We start from the raw sequence: 22,121 nt of genomic DNA, 5'->3' as shown, positions 1-22,121 counted from the left end.
AAAAAAAAAAAAAAAAAAAATCCATGAGCCAGGATGGAACATGCACAATGAACTTCTGAGGTGCTTTTATACCATTTTAGAATGATATCAGTAATCTGCTTACATTTTCTTTTTGTATTATTATCAAATATTCAAAAACCACTTACAAAAAAAAATATCACAAAAGTAACTGTTATTTTATCTAGACTTCCCATATCCTCCTTTTCATAATCACTATTATCTCTGCCCAGCCAATGACATCATTACCCTGAGAGCTTAAGAAGACTGAGAAAATAAAATCCCTTAAGTAGATTACATTCGCTTCCTATTCTGAATTGGTTTTACCTGAATTAATCTAAATTAATAAAACATTTACAGTCAATTATACCAATAATAAGATTCAGCCAATCTGCTTTGGTATTTTAATATGATAAACATCCTAATTTACTAACTTACGCAAATTTGGTGCTATAGTTTTGATCTTTTTTAAAGTTTCCAATTTGCTACCAAAATCATAGTTTTCCTTATTTTTTGACCAAAACATCATCCAGAAATTTCAAACAGGTTCTACTTTTTTTCCATTTAACTTAAGCTACCATACTTTTTTTCTTCTGCTATTAGTGTTCTGTTTAGTTATGCTCTTGTAATAAAATCAGTTACAATATATAATCCAAAACATCATCCTACAAAATACTTTTAACTGTTCTACCTATCCTTTTCCTCAAGAAGAAAATTCATCTCTGCCACTATACTTCTAGCTTCAGACTGGAAAATTCTCCAAATTCTCATAAAAAGATAGGTATTATGTACTGTAAATCAGATACCACTCCAGACTACAGTCACGAAGCCCATATGAAGTGCTTGGATGCCTGGTCTTTTATTTGTTTAGAAATGGGGTCTTGCTATGTTGCCCAGGCTGAACTTGAGCTCCTGACCTTGAGTGAGCCACCTGCCTCAGTCTCCAAGTAGCTGGGAGTACAGCTGCACACTACCACACCCAGCTTGGCTACCTATTTTGATAAATGAAGTTTCCACTACACCTGGGGTTTGTTTGCTGGCACTGCAATCATCAGTGCTCTGAAAAGCAAGGTAACTTTCAATCCCTTAGCTCCACAAAAACTACAATTAGAGGCAGAACAGTTTTAAGCTGGAAGAGGCTAGTAGCCCTAAGGGGTACCACTGGACCTCATAAGCAGAAATACATCACATACTCAAAATTTTAATCATGAAAGTTTCCTACATTTATAAAAATGTATCTAAATAGTAAAGAATTTTTACTAGGATTAAACAACAAGTATAATGATTCTTTTTCTCCATTAACAGCTAAGGATACATTTGCAGGTTTATTATTATACAAGAGTGACTACAGTCCTTCTGATAAAATACTCTATTTTCTTCATAATCAGTGGCAAAAACTAAAAGATTCCTCCAAGAATTATAGATACTAATCTCCAGTTAAACATAAGCTATCGCACCAGAAATAGACTGAAATACTAAGATCTCTAAGAAGACAAAAAGGAAAGAGGAAACTGATAGAACACTACAAAGATGCTGATATTAATGAAAAGAAATCATATTTCTCCATCAATATTAACTCAAAGAAACTTATAATCAATTAGAGAATGATAAAATACCGTATTTATTTTTTTAATTTAAAAAGTTGTCCTCATAATACTAGCCTGTTGACTTGTATAAATAACAGCTAGTATTTACACTCTCAGAAAAAAAATAATAAAATAACTTTATCATTATGTGAAGCTATAATTTTGTGCATAGGGTCCATGATATAAGACTGCTACACCTCACAGAATTATACTGTACAACTTTTATATCTATACACATTCCCTCAAACATAGATGTTTCACTGGTTTCCAAGCTATACTAAATAGCATTAAAAAGGTTTTTCAGTATATTTTTCAACTGGCAATATTATTGTTGAAGCTTACAAAATGAGAAAGTTATAAATAATGAACATTTTATTAGATGTCTACCTGTTTCCATATTCTCGGTCTCAACTTCTTGTTCTTCTGCCACATCTTGCATCATATAAGTCTCATCATCATAAACCAGAACCTGGGCTGCATAGCCCTGCTCTAATCTGGCACTTGGAACTGGCTCCACAATCACTGCTGGATATTCAGAAACCTTTTCACTTTCCTATAAGAGCAAATTTAAAAAACAATCAACCTTTGTATTTACAAATTCTGGATTCACTTATAAATCCTTGAACTAATACAGTCTCGAGCAGTCCACATAATGAGTTTCAAATATTATAAATATGAATATAAAAACCAAAACAAGAGATGAAAAGGGCTAACTTTAATAATCCTTTCAAGTTTCAAGAGGTAAGACATAGAATTAAACATTTTAAATAATCTGTGCTTTAGGATTAAGTTGACAGATTAAAAACATGCATATAATTTCACTTAATCATGAAAGCCGACTAAAACAACAGTAAAAGACTATTTTATACCTAAACCCACAAGGACAAGAGGTGAGAGCAACAAACAAGAAGAGATAAGAACAACAAAATCTTGTAAGACTGAAAGTGTCTGGATGAGTATTGAGTAGGTTAGCAGACCCAGCAAAGCCAAATCAGCCTGGCAGAAAAAAAAAAAAAAAAATCTGAGAAACAACACACTGTACAGTGGAGAATCTACAGAAAGCAACACCAATTACACGCACTTTGATTCCTCGACCTTCTCTCTCCTTCGTGATGCTAAGCAACCAGACCTCCTCCACCTCGGCAGGAGATGGGCTACTTTCCAGAGAGGGAACAACAGCAGCATCTTTGAGGCATAATAGGCACAGCTGCTAGCATCATACTCTACCCAAAATGGAGTTTCCAACTAGCTTTTTAATCCATCACTTTTAATCATGAGCAAACAGCCAAATATTACTGAGCATCCAAGGAAAAGCCTCTAACACAGAATGTACATATACATACTCATATTCCACACGAAGAGAAGATACTATAAAGTAAGAACAGATCACAATTCAGTAAAGAACATTTTAAAATACAAGTCAAAAAATTCTTGGAAATTAAAGATACAATAGCTGAAATGAATAAAGGATTGGAAGATAAAATTAAGGCAATCTCCAGGCACCAGAGAAAAAAAGATAAAGCAATAGAAAACATGAGAGAAAAGATAGCAATATTAGATGACCAACCATTCCAGGAGGTCCACTATCTGAATAACAGAGTTCCAAAAAAATAAATCATAAGGAAAAAACAAGAAATAAAAAGATGAAAAAAAAGGTTTGGAAAGAAATCAACAAGAAAGAAGTAAATCAATAAAATTTTCTAAGACTGAAGGATATAAGCTACCCATTTGAAAGGACCCACCAAATGTCTAGTGCAAAAAAATTAAGGAACACATACACAGAGGCATATCACTGTGAAACATCCTCATATTGGGAACAGAAAAGATTCTACAAGCTTCTAGAAAAAAAAAAACACAGATTACTATAGAGAATCAGGACATCGACTTCAGTTTTCTCAACAGTCATACTAGAAGGAAGATGACAGTTGAGCAATTTCTTCTAAATTATGAAGAAAAATTATTTCCAATCTAGGATTCTTCACCCAGTCAAATCATCTTATAGAAGCAGAATAAAGGTATCTTCTCAGACATGAAAGATCTCAAACATTTACCTTTCATGCATCCTTTCTCAACAAGATACTGGAAAATGTATCCCATCAATAAGAGAGTGAATTTTTTTAAAAAGATAACTATTGCAAATACAGGATACAAGAGATCAACATAGGAGATAAACAATGGGAATCTTCAGGAAGACTGTGAAGAGAGATTCCAGGATGCTAGCTATGCACAAGATTCAAAGGGCAACCAGTCCAGAATGTAGCAGCGTGACTCCTGAGACAGCATGATGAATCTGTCATCACTAAGATAACCATTGACATTGTTCTTAAGGACAGAATGCCCAGATGTCCGTTCTAGATTTTTATTGATATTTGGCTTGCCTTGATGTACCTACTCACTCCACCTGCCCTGCTGCCTGGATCAGCTAAGAACACATTTCACCCCGCAGATGTGTTCTGCTTTGATCTACAACGTGTTGGAGGAAGATTACCATGGGCTTAGAAATAAAAGATACGAAACAGCACTCTTCATGTGACCATACACCTGCTGAACAAATATGCAATACCCAGCCCATACCATACTGTAGCACTGCCAGATACCAGAGCAGGATGTGCCTTACATTTCTAAAAACTCATGGCATTGCTCACTGATTACCTGAAGACAAGCTCATGACACTCAGTGAACCTGACACTAGACTATTCAGCTATCTTCTCCTGGAAGCCTTCATCTATTTATGATAATATTGTCCTTTCCTAACTCAATTAGCTTGGTAAACTATTTTTTCAAAATAAAATATTGTTTAGGGCTATTTTCATAGGTGGCAAAACTATAAAGAGAAGTAAAGAAATTATAATACTTAAGTCCAAACAACAGCACCTCTGGAAACAGCACCCAGCCGGGTTTTAATATTTCAATGGTTCCTTCTCTTTGACCATAAAAAAGCTAAAACCATTTTGCATTAAAAAATTCAGGGCTCACGCCTGTAATCCCAACACTTTGGGAGGCCGAGGTGGGCAGATCACCTGAGATCAGGTGTTCGAGACCAGCCTGGCCAACACGGTAAAACCCCGTCTCTACTAAAAATACAAAAATCAGCCAGGCATAGTTGCATGTGCCTGTAATCCCAGCTACTGAGGAGGCTGAGGCATGATAATTGCTTGAACCCGGAAGGCAGAGGTTGCAGTGAGACAGGATCATGCCCCTGCATTCCAGCCTGGCTGACAGAATGAGACTCAGTCTCCAAAAACAAAAACAAAAAAAAAATTCAGGCTGGGTTCAGTGGCTCACACCTGTAATCCCAAAACTTTGGGAGCCAAGGCAGGAGGACTGCTTGAGCCCAAGAGTTCAAGACCAGCCTGGGCAACATATGGAGACTCTGTCTCTACAAAAAATAAAAAATAAATTAACAGCCGGGTGTTGTGGCTCTTGCTCATAGTCCTAGCTACTTGGGAGGCTGAGGCAAGAGGATTGCTTGAACCCAGGCGGTTGAGACTGCAGTAAGCCATGATCATGCCTTTGCACTCCAGCCCAGCAACTGAGAACAAGTCTCAAAAATTTTAAAAAAAAGAAAAAAATTAAACTCTCATTTATTTTAACTGAACTTTTAACTGATCTTTAATTGAAGTTAAAAGGCAACAAGTCCAATTAAAGAAGTTCTTTAACTGAACTTTAACTGATCGATTGAGACACATACTTGTATACATTTCTCAAAAAAATAGTCTAACTCCTTGACTCATCTATATATATGTTGTAATCTATGTTCCACCACTTTACTGAAGCTATTCTCTTTTTTTTTTTTTTTGAGACGGAGTCTCGCTGTATCACCCAGGCTGGAGTGCAGTGGCACGATGTCGGCTCACTGCAAACTCCGCCTCCCGGGTTTACGCCATTCTCCTGGCTCAATTTTTTGTATTTTTTAGTAGAGACAGGGTTTCACCGTGTTAGCCAGGATGGTCTCGATCTCCTGACCTTGTGATCTACCCGCCTCGGCCTCTCAAAGTGCTGGGATTACAGGCGTGAGCCACTGCGCCTGGCCTATTCTCTAAAAATATTTTTTTTGCTTTTTCTCTTTGAGACAGGGTCTAGCTCTGTCGCCCAGGCTGGAGCACAGTGGCACAATCATGGCTCACTGCAACCTCTGCCTCCCAGGCTCAAACCATCCTCCCTCCTCAGCCTCCTGAGTAGCTGGGACTACAGGCGTGTGCCACCACGCCCGGCTAATTTTTTTATTTTTGGTAGAGACAGGGTTTCACCATGTTGCCCAGGCTGGTGTCGAACTCCCGGACTCAAGCAATCTGCCCACCTCAGCCTCCCAAAGCGCTGGTATTACAAGCATGGGCTACCACAACCAGCCTCAAAATGTTAATAACAACCAAATTCCATTTCAGTTTTCAATCTCTGTTGCCTCGCCGCAGACTCATACATTTATTATCACCCTCATTTAAAAAATTCATTCTTCCAACTTTCTCTATCACTCTACTTTCTTTTTTTTTTTTTTTGAGATGGAGTTTCACTCTTGTTACCCAGGCTGGAGTGCAATGGCACGATCTCGACTCATCGCAACCTCCGTCTCCCGGTTTCAAGTGATTCTCAGCTTCAGCCTCCCGAGTAGCTGGGATTACAGGCATGTACCACCCTGCCCAGCTAATTTTGTATTTTCAGTAGAGACAGGGTTTCTCCATGTTGGTCAGGCTAGTCTCAAACTCCCGACCTCAGGTGATCCACCCTCCTCAGCCTCCCAAAGTGCTGGGATTACAGGCATGAGCCACCGCACCTGGCCTACCACTCTATTTTCAAGAGTGTCCTCTGCCTCTTCTTTCATCTCCATAGACTCAAGTCTAGCCAACTTAGTAAGGTTCTATCTTCAGTGTCTCTATACTACCTTCTCAAGTAAGCCCACCCATTCTTATGGTTTCAAAAGCACCTCTACGCTGATAATGACTAAGTATTTGTCCTCTACTCTGACTCATCTTCTGAATTCCAAAACCAAATTTTAAACTACCAACTTTAACATCATTACAGGAATACTCAGCCAACACTTCAAGCTTAACATATCTAAATGGCACAAATTATCTACATCTCTCTGTTTCCCCACTCTGTGTTCTTTAAATCTTGGTTTCTTCATATTTAGAAAAGAGATTATAATATTTCTACCCTTTAAAGTCCCATGACTTTACATGCACAAAGTTCTTAGCATAGTATAAGTACACAGCACAGGGTAAGTTATTCAATTAGTGATAGCTGATATTATATTTTAACAATAGAAATCGTTTTCAAATCTACTATTTGTCCTCAACTTTAGAGGGCACCTTTTCACATCACAATCAGAACTGTTTGTGTTACTTCCTTGCATAAAAAGCTTTAATGACTCCCCATTTGTCTAAAAGGAAACTTTGACATATTAAACAATAGCTTTAACACTCTTTGAAATATAACCCCAACCCACCTGTCATGCGCTGAATTGTGTCCCCCAAAAAGATGAAGTTTTAACCGCTAGTTTCTGTGAATGTGACCTTACTGGAAATAAGGTCCTTGCAGATGATCAAGTTAAGACAAGGTAATTAAGGTGAGCCCTAACCCAATTTGACTATGTCCTTACAAAAAAGGGAAATTTGGACTCTGAGAGACACAAATGAGAAGGAAAAGGATGGAAAGACCCAAGGAGAACACCATCTATCTACAAGGCAAGGAATGCCTGAGGCTACCAGAAGCTAGGAGAGAGGCATTAAAGAGATTCTCCCTCGTAGCCCTCAAAAAAAAAAAGAAACAACAACAACAACAAAAAAAACTCTATCAACACCTTGATTCCTAAATTCTGGCCTCCAGAACTGTAACACAATAAATTTCTGTTGTTTAAGCAACCTAGTTTACAGTACTTTTTTACAGCAACCCCAGGAAACTAATATACCACCTTTCTACCTTATTTCCCTACATTACTTAACATAAATTGATTAGTGGCATTGCTTCTAATTCCTAAATGTGAACATTTCCATGACTTTTGTTCATGTTATTTTGTAGCCTTCACATCTGTCCAAATCCTTTTCATCTACTAAAGGCTTTTCATCAAGTGCCAGGGAATCTTCTATAATCCTCCAATCTGAATTAATTTTTCTATCCTACGTATTTATAGAACAAGTTGTTTGCGTAGTATTACCACTGTTCATTGTCCCATATTATAATTATTTACAGATACAACTCCTTGACTGGCTATTAGGATATTTGAGAGCAAGAGTTATATCGCAGTCAATTTTTATATCCTCAATAACACATGCTTCATATAAACTAAAGTGGCATTTAAATAGAGATATTTGTAGCTTGACTCAAAGAATAATAAAGTCAACAAATCTTAATATTAACAGGTATATATAAGTTCAACATTTGCTCATCTATGGAGGCAAGTAACCTCATGAGCCTTTTTTCTGCCAAATGATAGAGACCAGAGGACACTGCATGCAGCTATTCAGATAATTATTGCCTTGTACTGTGTAGAAGAGTAGCTATTTTTATGGGAGAAAAGGGGATAGGAGAGAAGAAACCAGGAGTCTTTGCTTAAAAATAAAATAGTAAAAATAACACATGTAAAAGGTTATTTTACTTAGCATTACGTTGCTCAAGTCACCATGGATCTTGGCACAAGCTAATTCCCTACAAGCCAGGGTGCAAATAAAAAAAAATACAGGAAACACAGTTAAATTTGAATTTCAGAGAAACACTGAATAATAACTGTAAGAATGTCCCATGCAATATTTGGGACATACTTAAAGTAAAAAGTCATTTGTTGTTTATCTGAAATTCAAATTTAACTGGACATCCTGTATTTTATCTGGCAACCCTACTCTAAGTACTAACAGTGATCTCAGAAACTTCCATTTAAGGAGAGAGATTCTTAGTTTAAAGAGGCAAGACAAGTGCAATGCTGCAATGTTTACCTAGAAAGTGCTTTTATATGCACTCAGTCATTGCTCTCCAGGTATCAGAAGTTTCCAAAGACAAGTACAATGAAATGACTGAAAGCAGTGGTATTGTAATCCTTTTCTCAATGTACTTTAGGAATATATAGAAAGATAATAAAATTCAGGAGTACGTTAAAAGTACATAAATTTGTTCCACATTTTCTCTTTTGAGGTAGAGTAAGATCACCTTCAAAAATCTTATCAAAACTGAAAAATACCATTTGGCAGGCTTTAGGGAGGACTCATCTCCCCTACCTCTCCATGGTTTAACCCCAGAAACCACTCCAAATAAATACATCACTAGAATAAATAATGATGCACTTGCTACGCAAACCCAGTTTTAAGACAAGTCCCCTAAGCTAGATGTTCATAATGCCAAAAAAAAAAAAGAGAGAGATAGAAAACATACACCCATACTAACAAACATCCATACAATGAGAAACTATTCAGCATCCATTAAACAATTAAGGCAGTTAGAGCTATATACTAGCTTGGAAAAATATTCATGATACAAACAAGTGGGGGTGGAAGGAGGAGGAAAATCAGCCATAGAATAGTACTGTTGTCTGATTCCACTTACATATTTATTTTACATATACATTTAAAAGTCTGGAAAAAATACACCTCAAATTATTAACCTGGTAAGAGAGGTGAGCAGACAAAAGATGGACTTTCATTTTCTCAGTATGTCTGAGTTTATTGTTTTATACAATGATCCTGATAAACATCAAAATACTTTTTTCATTTAAAAATAAAAATTGGTACAAAAACCAAACCAAAACAAAACAAAAAAACATAAAGCCAATAACGGGTAATTTGACAACTTTAAAAAGGAATCCATTCGCAAAATATAAAACTGCCTCACCAGATGAAAATCTGCCTCACCAGATGAAAATCTTTTTATTTTTCTAATGAATTTTCACAAATGTAAACATCTCTTTAACTACCATCACAGTCAAGAAATAGAACATTTCCATCACCCCAGAAAGTTCCCTCATAGCTACTTTACCTGTCAATCCCCACCACCACATGTGCATGCACACACACACATACACACAGACCTAGGCAACCACTGATCTATCCCTATAGATTTCTATCCCTATAGATCGGCCTTTTCTCAAATTTTATATTGAAATCAACAGTTCTCTTTTGTGTCCAACTTCTTTACTGCTGATATTTATACACATTGCTGCATGTATCAATAGTTCATTTCCCTTTATTGCTGAAAATTCTATTGTAGATATATCAATTGCTTATCCATTTGCCTGTCTTCATATGGCTATAATGCTCCTATGAACATCCCTGGTCTTGGCTTCCCTTCCTTTCCATTCCATTCGATATTTACCTAAGAGTCAAATTACCAGATCATATGGCAATTGTACATTTAATTTTTAAAGTACTCAAATAATTTTCCAAAGCGGTTATATTACTTTACTTTTGGGGGGGGGGGATGAAGTCTTGCTCTGTCGCCCAGGCTGGAGTACAGTGGCGCAATCTCGGCTCACTGCAAGCTGCGTCTTCCCTGTTCACGCCATTCTCCTGCCTCAGCCTCCCGAGTTGCTGGGACTACAGGTGCCCACCACCACGCCCCGCTAATTTTTTTATTTGTAGTGGAGGCAGGGTTTCTCTGCGTTAGCCAGGATGGTCTCAATCTCCTGACCTCGTGATCCCTCGTGATCACCTCGGCTTCCCAAAGTGCTGGGATTACAGGCGTGAGCCACCGTGCCCAGCCTACATTCTTATAAGCAATGTATGAGAGGTCTAGCTGCTCCTTATCCTTTCCAACATGTGGTATTACTCTCATCAATTTTCCTCGTGCTGTGTGTTTAGTAGGATCGTCTTGGGTTTTAATTTACATTTCCCTGATGGTTAATAACATTGAGCATTTTTATATGTATTTAATGTTCCACTGATCTACACGTCTGTTGGCACACCAATACCACACTGCCTCAATTAGTGCCGCTTTATAGAAAGTCTTTAAATCAGATGTGTAAGCCCTTCAACTTTGTTCTTAACCACAGTATGTCTTCCAATCCATAAACTTGGTACATCTGTCTATTCAGGTCTTTAATATGTCTCAACAGTATTTATAGTTCACTGTACAGAGGTCTTTTATATATTTCATTAAACTTTTCCCTATTTTTTTTTTTTAAGACGGGGTTTACTATCTTGCCTGAGCTGCACCTGAACTCCTGGGCTCAAGTAAGCCTCCCACCTCAGCCTTTAGAGTAGCTGGGACTATATGCACATGCCAGGGAACCCAGCTGCTTTTTGATGCTCCATTAAATAGTACTGCTTCAGTTTCCAATTGTATATTGGCCATACTACCTGACATGCTCATTAAGGATATAGTCTTCTTCTGACTTACTTTATAAAATGTGATCACCCTATAAGACTACCACATAAATCACTAGTCAATAATAACTTGGTAAAGTCATTTCATTTATGAGATTCTTTCTTCCACAATAGTAAGTTCTCCTGGCTGTGAACACTGAAGTTCCATGTAAAGAAGAAAAATATAAGAAGTATTCCAGAAACAAATTGTTTGTCCTCATTTCCCCCATATTAATTATACCTTTTAATCAACACAAGGTAAAGATATTCTGCCTGTTGTTTTTGGTGGCTCCCCTCACAGGGTTAAAACAGAGCAAAACTATATGGCAGGAGAAAGCATTCGAGGAAAAAGCAACGTTTGGTCTGGGTAATCTAGGAGGGGATGGCAGTTTCCCAATCCGTAATGTCTTCGGTGAGTCATTCCTGGAGGTGATCATACAGAAAGTGAATCTCGAGGGAAGAAATAAGACATTGACTATGGGAAGAAAGTATGTTCTGTAGCTGTGGCTTCTCTTAATGGACTTTGCACCAGTTTTGGATTTGAATACAAAAGACACACAAGAGTTTTTGAGTCCACTGAGAAAAGAAAAGGAAGACCTTCACTATCCTATTCCCAGTGAATTTGCCCACAGCTGATCTGGATCTTAGAAAAATGAGCAGACACCAAGGAGGCAAAAAAAAAAAAAAAAAAGAATCCAGACTACAAAACACAGAGACTGATGTCCTAACCTGTTTCTCAAGCATGCCATTATACCGTTATACTGTTAGCAAGCACGAGTAACGCAGCATCTTTCACAGAAAATACAGAAAACAGATTTTTTTTAAAAAAATATAGAAAACTCTCCATTTCCCCACCTCAGCTCTGAACAAATATTATCGGTTATTATGACAGCACTATTGAATTATAATTTAGACTCCTTCCAATATTCACTCTTTTTTTTTTTTTTTTTTTGAGACGGAGTCTCGCTCTGTCGCCCAGGCTGGAATGCAGTGGCGCGATCTCGGCTCACTGCAAGCTCCGCCCCCCGGGTTCACTCCATTCTCCTACCTCAGCCTCCGGAGTAGCTGGGACTACAGGCGCCCGCCACCACGCCCGGCGAAGTTTTTATATTTTTAGTAGAGACAGGATTTCGCAGTGTTAGCCAGGATGGTCTCAAATGCCTGACCTGGTGATCCACCCGCCTCGGCCTCCCAAAGTGCTGGGATTACAGGCGTGAGCCACCGCCTCCGGCCCCAATATTTACTCTTTACTGAATGCTGAGAATTGAAGCCAGGACCTGGAAGCCCCTATATTTCTAGTACTGTTATTTTTTATTCTCATCTAATTCTTCAATGTTATCAATAACAAAATAACCAAATATGCTAATGATTCAAAATTCTACATGGATAAAATTTCAAAACCTGAATTCATTTTCTGACTATCTAAATTCATAAGTGTTGATATGAGATTAAAATACAATGGATCTCCACACTGATTAAGATATAAAATAATCAAGAAACAAAGATAATAAGTAAAGTAAAGCACATACAAAATTCTAACTTAGAATGAATCTAATTTAGGTATATACCTACATCATAATCCAAGACAATGCGTTTTATCAGGGATTTAAATTTAAGTTTCAACTAATATTATAGTGTTCTTTCCATTTGTTTCCTCCCTCCAAGTTCATTCTAATATATGTATGTTCCAACAATTCACGTGAGCCCTGCAGTACCTTCCTTGACCTTCTATTACCTAAATTATAAGGGTACACGACATGTACATGTATAATTTCATGCTTTGTACATTTCTACTCTCAAATATGTTTCCTATTAATTTCAAAATTAGTTCATGCACAAATTTCTATGAAGAAAATAGAAATGTAATTCATTGAATGCCTAACCTCTTGATTTTCTACTCCATTGCTGGAAAGCTCCAAAATAGTACCTCCACTGTCAACCACTGCTGATGTCATTGTTATTCCCTGAGGAAGCTTCAAACGCTATTAATCAGTGAAATTAAAGGTTCATTGATGGTTGCCAGTGTTATAGGTTTGCATTATCATGTTTTAAAAGTCAATAGAGATGGAGTGCAGTAGATATCCAGAAATCCAGTCTTCTAAAGATGATTAACCAGAGACCCTAAAAAGAGGAAGAATTTGAAAAGTTATCTTAAAAATTACAGGAAGGACATAAAGTGTAACTTATTTTGCAATCTAATTTTAACCCTGAACTAAGAAAAAGAAGATAGGCTTCTATATCCCTGTGTCAAAAGAGGGCAGTAATGAACATTCTACCTCTTAAGAGTTAGTAATCAAGTTCATGAACATACTGAATAAGTTCTTAACAAGCAATTGTACATAGGTAGTATTATGATATTCATATTCTAGGAAATAAAATGTTATAATTGTGCCAGCCACAGTGGCTCACACCTGTAATTCCAGCACTTTGGGAGGCCGAGGCAGGCGGATCATGAGGTCAGGAGATCGAGACCATCCTGGCCAACATGGTGAAACCCCATCTCTACTAAAAATACAAAAATTAGCTGGGCGTGGTGGAGTGTGCCTGTAGTCCCAGCTACTCAGGAGACTGACGCAGGAGAATCGCTTGAACCCAGAAGGCAGAGGTTGCAGTGAGCCAACATCGCATCACTGCACGCCAGCCTGGCGACAGAGCGAGATTCCATCTCAAAAAAAAAAAAAAGTTGTAACTTTCTCCCTTTATAAAGATGTTGTTTTATTCCTGAAATATGTTAGTTTCTAGAAATGTTAAAGATCTCTTATTCATTTAATATATAAAATGTGCCAGACTGAGAAAACGTTGAATCCGATTTCCTATTTAACAAATTAAAAGATTATTGATTCTTAAATATTTCATTCTTCTTCTTTGCCTCATCTGGTTTGTTTGTTTGAACAATCAGAACTGTCTTTTGCTTATGGCAGCAATCTCATTTTGTATTCACACTTTGAATACACTATGAATCCAGGAACTGTATGTAAGACAGATTAATTTGAATTGCTTATATTTTCAAATAAAGTAGTTTAAAATTAAAGTAGTTACCACTTGGAATGCCTTTGATATTATTTTATCATACTTTCCTCAATTGTTTTGATATTAGTTCTATCATACTTTTCCTCAATTGTTTTGATATTAGTTCAAGATGCAATACAGCAAATGGTTTCAAGTAATTTCTTAACCTCTTACATTTTTTCCCCTTCCTACATCATCTGGATTTATGCATTAAATTATTCCTAAAAAGTTACTTTTTATTTGATTTCATTTATGCGAAAATTTTCATACAGAGGAAGTATGGAGATTTATTACTAACAGAATTTTTTCATGTCAAAAAGAATGCAGAAAAATGGAGCATATCTGAAGAGAAAGTATATAGTTCCCATAAATCATTCCATTAATATTATGCCCTTGTATTATGTTTGCCTGCTGGCATCATACAGATATGGAAATAAAACAATAAAGAATTTCCAGAAACTTCTAGAAAAATGAAATACCTGAAAAAAAGCAGAAATTTCATCCTACTGATCAGTACTATTAGCCTCCTTTTTGATCTTATAAACATAAAATGGAAGAGAAAGTCTTTGTATCTTAAGAAGAAAAATTAATAAAATTCCACAGTCCCATCATGCTATCACCATATAAGGTAATATAAATAACTATTCCCAATATATATAATAATAGCAGAAATAAATGTTACTTACAGTTTGTATGTTAAGTAGTCTAAGCATCCTTCACTGTTTTCACAACTTCGGAAGAGCTAAAATCTGAACCAGTAGTTCTTTGGAACTACCAGCGGGAGGGGAAAAAAGACAATATTAATATAATTATATTAAAAAAGCACTAAGCTCAAATAGATGTGTCTGAGATAGTAAATACTTAATAAAACAAATCACTTCCAAAGCCATATGTCACACATTCATATAAGGAATATAATAAATTATTTCTAGGTTTTTGAGAAATCAGAGCTTTTCTCAAACTTTAAATTTTAACTCACCACTACATAACAACTATTGAGTGAGGACAGAACCAACGTATGAAGCCTATGCTCCGTATTATGGGCTGTATTTCAAACAGGTTCTTGGGTTTTTTTTCCTCCATTGGGCAAGTTCTAATAACAGGTTCTTACTAAGTGGCTACAGGTATAACCTCTGCTCCCCAGGAGTATAAAATCAAGTTTGAAAAATAAGACTAGCCCAAAAAACTACTATAAAACAATGTTTAAGGAAAAAAAATTTTTAGAGTTGGGGTCTCACTCTTGTCACCAAGGCTGGATCACAGAGGTGAGATCACAGCTCACTGCAGCCTCAAATTCCTGGGCTCAAGCTATCCTTCTGCCTCAGCCTCCTGAGGAGCTGGGACTACAGGCATATGCCACCATGCTCAGGTCAGTATTTCTTATTTTTAACTTTTATTTTTAAAGATAAGATATTGCTATGTTACCCAGTCTGATCTTGAACTCCTGGCCTCAGGTGATTCTCCCACCTCAGCCTCCTGAGTCACTATTAGACATGTTCCTGCTATCTCACCCCACCGACTTAGCATCAGCACCCATCCAAACATCCCAAGCCCTGCTTCTAACTCCCAAGCCTCCTCAAATAGTCCTCCTTCTTTCAAAGGCTTAAAGACTTAAGCACTTGACTTAAGCAATTGACTTAAGCACTTGATCGTAGGCCTTGCTCCATCAATTATTCCTTTTTCCTTAACCTTCTCTTACTACCATTGGGCTCCTTTCCCTCAAAATATAAGCATTTGCAAGATCCTCTCATCTTAAAAGTAGAAAAGTTGACTGGGCAAGGTTGCTCAGGCCTGTAATTCCAACACTTTGGGAGAGGGAAGCGGGAGGATCACTTGAGCCCAGGAGCTCCACACCAGCCTGGCCAACATAGGGAAACCCCTGTCTCTACAAAAAATAAAAAACTTAGCCGGGCCTGGTGGTGCAAACCTGTAGTCCCAGCTACTTGGGAGGCTGAGGTGGGAGGATCACTTGAGCCCAGGAGGTTGAGGTTACAGTGAGCCGTGATCCTGCCACTGCACTCAAGCCTGGGTGACAGAGCAAGATCCTGTCTCAAAAACAAAAACAAAGGAAAAGTCCTCTTCCATAATCCTGCATACCCTTCCAGCTACTGCTCCAGTTCCTTCCTTTCTCAGGTAAGTTTCTAGATAAGAAATCTTTTATACTCTGTCTCCACTTTCTAATTTCTCAAGTACTCCTCCTTCTATCAGAGTTTGGCATCCATCCCCACTCAACTGAAATTTTACTAAATTCCGCTTGTAGAATCCAATAGATACATTTCTCTCTTCATAGGACTTGATGCCTCTGAAGCATCTGACACTGTTAATCACTCCCTTCTTGAAACTCTACCTTGAATTTATCTTTTCCCTCTCTGGCTACTCCCTTTCAATTCCCCCTTGCAGGCTCAACCCTCATTTTCAAGGAGCCTGGGACAAGAGTACAAATGGAAGCCTACATACCATGTGTCTAAATATTTTTTAAAGTTCTAAATCAAGCTGTTAAATTATTATTCCCTCCTCCTATCTTGACTAATAACAACCTGAAAGGCCAAGTTCTATTTTTGAGTTCTCAGGCTCCCTTAATGTTATGTAGGGACACAGGAAGGAAAGTCCATACCCCTTCCCCTTGTCTGCAGCCAACTCCTTTTCTCTTTCCTCCTTTAGCTCCACTTTATACTACGAAGGACTTCATATGCACACATATATAAAGCCTACAGCTCTGGTCACATGACTGCAAACAGCTGCTCCTTGGCCATCCCTTAAACACAGGGGATCCCATATGTGTTATACAGTCAAGAGAGGAGAGAATCAGAGAAGAGAGTTGTGAAGGGACACATGGGCAGGAAATTCTAGGATCAAATATTCAAAGATTGATCTAGAAAGAGACCAAGTAGACTAGTCACCTTGGCCCCCACAAAGTCTTCACTCCATGGGCAGGGGTGTAGCTTCTGGAGGAAGACCATATGAGGACCTTTAAAGCATAGGTCTTTTGTTCCCAGTTGGCAAAGTCTTAGGACAGTGCTGCTCTCTGGTCAACCCTTACAGGTGGGTGTTTCCAAGATCCCATCCCTAGTCCTTTTCTCTTCAGATTGTTTACACTCTTTCTAAGGTATGAAAACTCCTACAGCTTCACTCAAATCTCTCTTCCAGATTTGCCTACTAGATGTTTTATTGCCTCTACTTCACTGAAATTAGATTAAGGTATACATAAATACTAAGCATTGATACCAGGATAACCCAAGCACTCCACTCATGAATTCAATCACACAACAAATACTAAATGAGCACTATTATACGATAGCACAATTTTAGGTGCCTGGGTCCAGTAGTGAATAAAGGCAAAGTCCCTGTTTTTATGGATCTTATATTACAGAGGAGAGAGAAAAAAATAAAATAGTATACCATACGTGTAGATGATGCTGAAGGCTAAGGAGTTAAATTAACCAGAGACAGGGATTATATGGCAGGGAGAGCTGCCAATTCAGATTGAGTGGTCAGATAAGGACTCACTAAAAAAGTGACATATGAGCAAAAACCCAAAAGTAGAAGTGAGTTGTGGCAATGCCTGGGGGAAGAGCCTTCTAGTCAAAAGAAATTCAACACCCTCAAGAGGATGTATGCCTGACTAGTTAAAGGATGAGCAAGGGGACCCAATACAGCTGAAGTGAAGTGAGCAAAAGGAAGAAAGAATAGTTGAAGAGGACAGAAAGGGAAGGGAAGGGAGCCAAGTAGGTGCCCTGTGAGGACTCTGACTTCAGAGAGAAGGAAGGTTTTACACAAAAAGATGATCTGATTATTATAAGGATCATTCAGATGCTGGGTTGAGAACAGACAAGGGGACAAGAGCAGAAACAGGTGTCAGTTAGCAGGCTACAATAATATATGTTGTGCAAAAGTAATTGCAGTTTTGCCATTACTTTTAATGTAATGCAAACTACTTTTGCACCAACCTATAATTGAGATGAGAAGTGATACTGGCTGGGACCAGAGTGGTAGTTCTGGAGGTAGTGAAAAGTGATCATAGCCAAGCATGATGGCACACCCCTTTGTCCCAGCTACTCAGGATGTTGGGCAGGTTGAAGCTACAGTGATCCAAGATCTCACCGCTGCACTCCAGGTTGGGCAACAGAGTGAGACCCTGTCTCAAAAAAAAAAAAAAGTAGTCAATCTTTAGATATATTTTGCAGATAAAAGGATGACATTTACAAGCAAAATTGATGTGGATTGATTAGTATGAGAGAAAGAAAGAAGCCAAGAATGAATCCAGGCTGGAGGATTCTCAGAAGATGATGGAGTAGGATATACCAGGAATCTGTATCCCTATCTAGACAATTGCACTGGCAGACTCTACCTAATGTAATTATTTTGGAACTCTGGAAGATACCAAAGGCTTGCAACCTCCAAGGGAAGGCTTGGACAATAAATTGTGGTTAATTTCGGTCATTCTAGCTCTCAGCACAGAATCAGCTACCCATCCCCCAACTCGAGGGTAGACAGCTGTGCATGTGTTCCTGGAACAGTGTGCATGCAACTTGTGAGGGCCATGGTAAGCAAAAAGGACTATTTTCCAAGTATCAGGGATCTGTGCTCTGATCACTGATTATTGCTTCTGATCACAGAGGAGCACACAAAGAAATGAGTAGATGTTATTGTTAAGCCTCTCCCCCTCTGGCTGAAGTCACTTCTAGGGGACTTAAAAGGCCAGCAAACCCCATTTTACTCTTTTTTTCCCTTTTGAGAGCCACACATTAAAGACTAGGACATTTGGCTGGGCGCGGTGGCTCACATCTGTAATCCCTGCACCTTGGGAGGCCAAGGTGGACAGATCACTTGAGGTCAGGAGTTCAAGGCCAGCCTGGCCAACATAGTGAAACCCCGTCTCTACTAAAAATACAAAAATTAGCCGGGCGTGGTGGTGGGCGCCTGTAATCCCAGTTACTCGGGAGGCTGAGGCAGGAGCTTGAGCCCAGGAGGCGGAGGTTGCAGTGAGCCAAGACTGAGCCACTGCACTCCAGCCCGGGCAACAGAGCAAGACTCTGTCTCAAAATAAAAAATAAAATAAAATAAAGACTAGGACATTCAAAAACTATATATATGGAAAAATGTGTAAAGTGACCACACAAGCCCAGGCTCAGAAAAGACCTGAGAAGACCTTAAATACACCTTAGGCTGATCCTTGCCACAGAGTCAGCCTACAAAAATTTAAATTTTAATTAAAAAAAAAAATCCCGCCCTCCCGAAGATGGCAGATGGGAGGTAGTGTTGGCATGCCTCTCCCACTTGGAAAGAAAAAATAGTGGGTAGAGACTCGAACTGTGAACTTTTTTCAAAGAAGCAATACAGGAACTTAACGGAAAAATGGAAAGAAACCACAGATCCTTTGAAAGAAGGGGCGGGCTGCAGTCTACACCATGAGCCAGGTAAAAAACTGTAAGTCCCCAGAGTATGAGAGGGAGAGAAATTACCTCCAGAGTATACACCCCCACTATGAAAACTGGAAATCCAGCCCACAGGAGAAGGCCTTAACCCCACCCACTGCTCACACTGATATAGGGAGCGGTGGAGAATATACAAGTAGGACCAGGAGCAGGAAGAGCCTTTTGCGTATTCCCAGTCTCCAACGCAAACCAAGGGAAGCTATTCCTGATTCTGTCACAGAGGAGTTCAAAGTTCTGACAACTAACTCAGGCACTGGTTGCAGGTTGAAAGAAGCTCCCAATTTGAAATTCAAAATATAATCTCCAGTGGGGATGAACTGCCTTGGCCTGAACTGGGTGGACGAATGGGAAGTGTGCTGTAACTACAGGCACAGGAGCTGGGTGCTCTGGCATTGCCAGTGGATGAAAAGGGGCATGGCCTGAAAGCTGAGGTTCCTGTATGGAAACAGCTTGGAATTTAGTTAGCTGCTGCTAGTGAACACTGTGAGTGAGAGACCTGCCTTGCCAAGTGTGTAGGAGCTGAATGATACTTACACCCACCTGCTACTCCCCACTTCCTGCATAAACTCTTCTGTGAAGTAGAGGTAGCTAAGCTCTTTCCTGGAACATTACCCCAGTGGCCAGGGTATGGCTCCAAAAGCCCAACATGGGTCTGTGCTTACACCACACATGCAGAGCCAAAGAGCAGGCCTGCCTGACCAAGCCCCCACCTGGCTTTGCCCCTCCACCTGCCCTGGAAGGTTAACGCAAAAGACAGAAACTTTTGGGAGCCCTATGGCCTCACCCATCATCTGATAAACCAAAATACCTCCCATGGGTAACACAGCACAAGCACAAATCCCACCACTTCAACCACAGCTGGCACTCTTTTGCAAGCACCACCTCCTGGCTGAAGGCCAATAGACACAGTTTATTACAGCATCTACAGGTAAAATAACATTGCACCCAGGAAGGAGAAAACTTATGAATGACCTCAGCTATCAGCACTGTCTGCAGTACCCTGGCTAACCAGGATGTCCGGAGTCTGTCCACATGACCAGTTTATTAATACTACAACCAGCATTTAAGAAAGCCAACATACTATGGCTATTTATAACCAAGGAATCTCACAATGTATGTCATTCCCATTACCCCTATGAGAGCTGGTGCTGGCACACATTGCTGGGAGACCTGAGGACAGATAACATCACTGGATCCCTTGCAGACATTCCCCAGAATCAGCCTGGAATATGGCAGCCCCACTGGGCAGCTAGACCCAGAGGAGCAGCAGTACTCACAGTAGTCTGGCTCTCAGGGACTTCTACTCCTAGGGGAAGGGGGACAGCACCATATCAAGGAAGCAACCTGTTCTTCATTCTATGAAGTCAGTATCACCCTGATACCAAAACCAGGAAAGGATATAACAAAAAGAAAAGAAAACTACAGACCAATATACCTGATGAACACAGATGTAAAAATCCTAAACAAAATACTAGCTAACCAAATCAAATGGCACATCAAAGAGATAACACACCATCATCAAGTGGGTTTAATCCCCAGAATGCAGGGATGGTTTAACATATGCAAGTCAATCAATGTGATATATCACATAAACAATTAAAAACAAAAACCACATGATTGTTTCAATAGATGCAGAAAAAATATTCAATAAAATCAAGCATCCCTTTATGATAAAAACACCCAACGAACAAGGCACAGAAGGGAATTATCTCAAAATAATAAAAGTCATATATGACAAAGCCATAGCCAACATCATACTGAATGGGAAAAAGTTGCAAGCATTCCCCCCCGAGAACTAGAATAAGACAATGATGCTCACTTTAATCACTTCTTTTCAACATAGTACTTTAAGTCCTGGGCAGAGCAACCAGGCATGAGAAAGAAATAAAGGGCATCCAAATTGGAAAAGAGGAAGTCAAACTATCGCTGTTTGCTGATGATATGATCATATACCTAAAAAACGCTGAAGATTCCTCCAAAGACTACTAGATTTGATAAGTGAATTTAGTAAAATCTTAGGTTACAGAGTCAGTGAACACAAATCAGTAGCACTGCTAGACAACAACAATGACCAAGCTGAGAATCAAATTACGAACTCAATCCATTTTATAACAGCTGCAAAAACTATATAAAATACCTAGGAATGTACTTAACCAAGGAGCTGAAAGATCTCTACAAGAAGAACTACAAACACTGATGAAAGAAATCATAGATAACACAAACAAATGGAAACACATCCCATGCTCCTATCATGAAAATGACCATACTGTCTAAAGCAATCTACAGATTCAATACAAATCCAATCACAACAGCAACATTATTTTTCACAGATTTAGAGAAAGAAACTCATAAAACTCATATGAAACCAAAAAAGAGGCTGAATAGCCAAAGCAATCCTAAGCAAAAAGAACAAATCTGAAGGCATCACATTATCGGACTTCAAATTATACCAGGCTATAGTTAACAAAACAGCATGGTACTGGTATAAAAGCAGGCACATGGACCAATGGAACAGATTAAAGAATCCGGAAATAAAACCAAATATCCACAACCAACTATCTTCAACAAAGCAAGAAAAACATAAATTGGAGAAAGGACACCCTATTTAATAAATGCTGCTGAGAAAACTGGCTAGCCACAAGTAGAAAAATGAAACTGGATCCCTATCTCTCACCTCATACAAACATCAACTCAAGATGGACCAAAGATTTAAATCTAAGACCTAAAACCATAAAAATCCTAGAAGATAACCTAGAAAAACTCTTCTGGACACTGGCCTAGGCAAAGAATTCATGACTAAGACCCCAAAA

At 38.7% G+C, this 22,121-nt stretch overlaps 1 protein-coding gene across 2 annotated transcripts in view; it reads right to left on the bottom strand.

Annotated features, from left to right (window-relative positions):
• The window catches only part of ELF2 (E74-like factor 2 (ets domain transcription factor)), an 84,615-nt gene extending 65,784 nt beyond the window's left edge, over nucleotides 1-18,831 (bottom strand). The window contains exons 1-3 of one of the 2 annotated variants that reach the window (XM_011985645.1): nucleotides 18,797-18,831; nucleotides 12,751-13,411; nucleotides 1,971-2,136 (exon numbers count right to left, since the gene is read on the bottom strand). In XM_011985645.1, the coding sequence (XP_011841035.1) occupies nucleotides 1,971-2,136; nucleotides 12,751-12,822 (238 nt within the window). In that variant the 5' untranslated portion in view covers nucleotides 12,823-13,411; nucleotides 18,797-18,831. Of the gene's footprint in view, nucleotides 1-1,970; nucleotides 2,137-12,750; nucleotides 13,412-14,562; nucleotides 14,678-18,796 lie in introns of those variants that run through there. The other variant, XM_011985646.1, reaches the window with a different exon arrangement.
• Nucleotides 18,832-22,121: the final 3,290 nt, after the last annotated feature.

The sequence above is a fragment of the Mandrillus leucophaeus genome, unplaced genomic scaffold (genome assembly GCF_000951045.1).
Source record: "Mandrillus leucophaeus isolate KB7577 unplaced genomic scaffold, Mleu.le_1.0 Scaffold289, whole genome shotgun sequence".
Classification (NCBI taxonomy): Eukaryota; Metazoa; Chordata; class Mammalia; order Primates; family Cercopithecidae; genus Mandrillus; species Mandrillus leucophaeus.
Note: the sequence above shows the minus strand (reverse complement) of the source record. Positions and strands in the feature narration are given on the sequence as shown.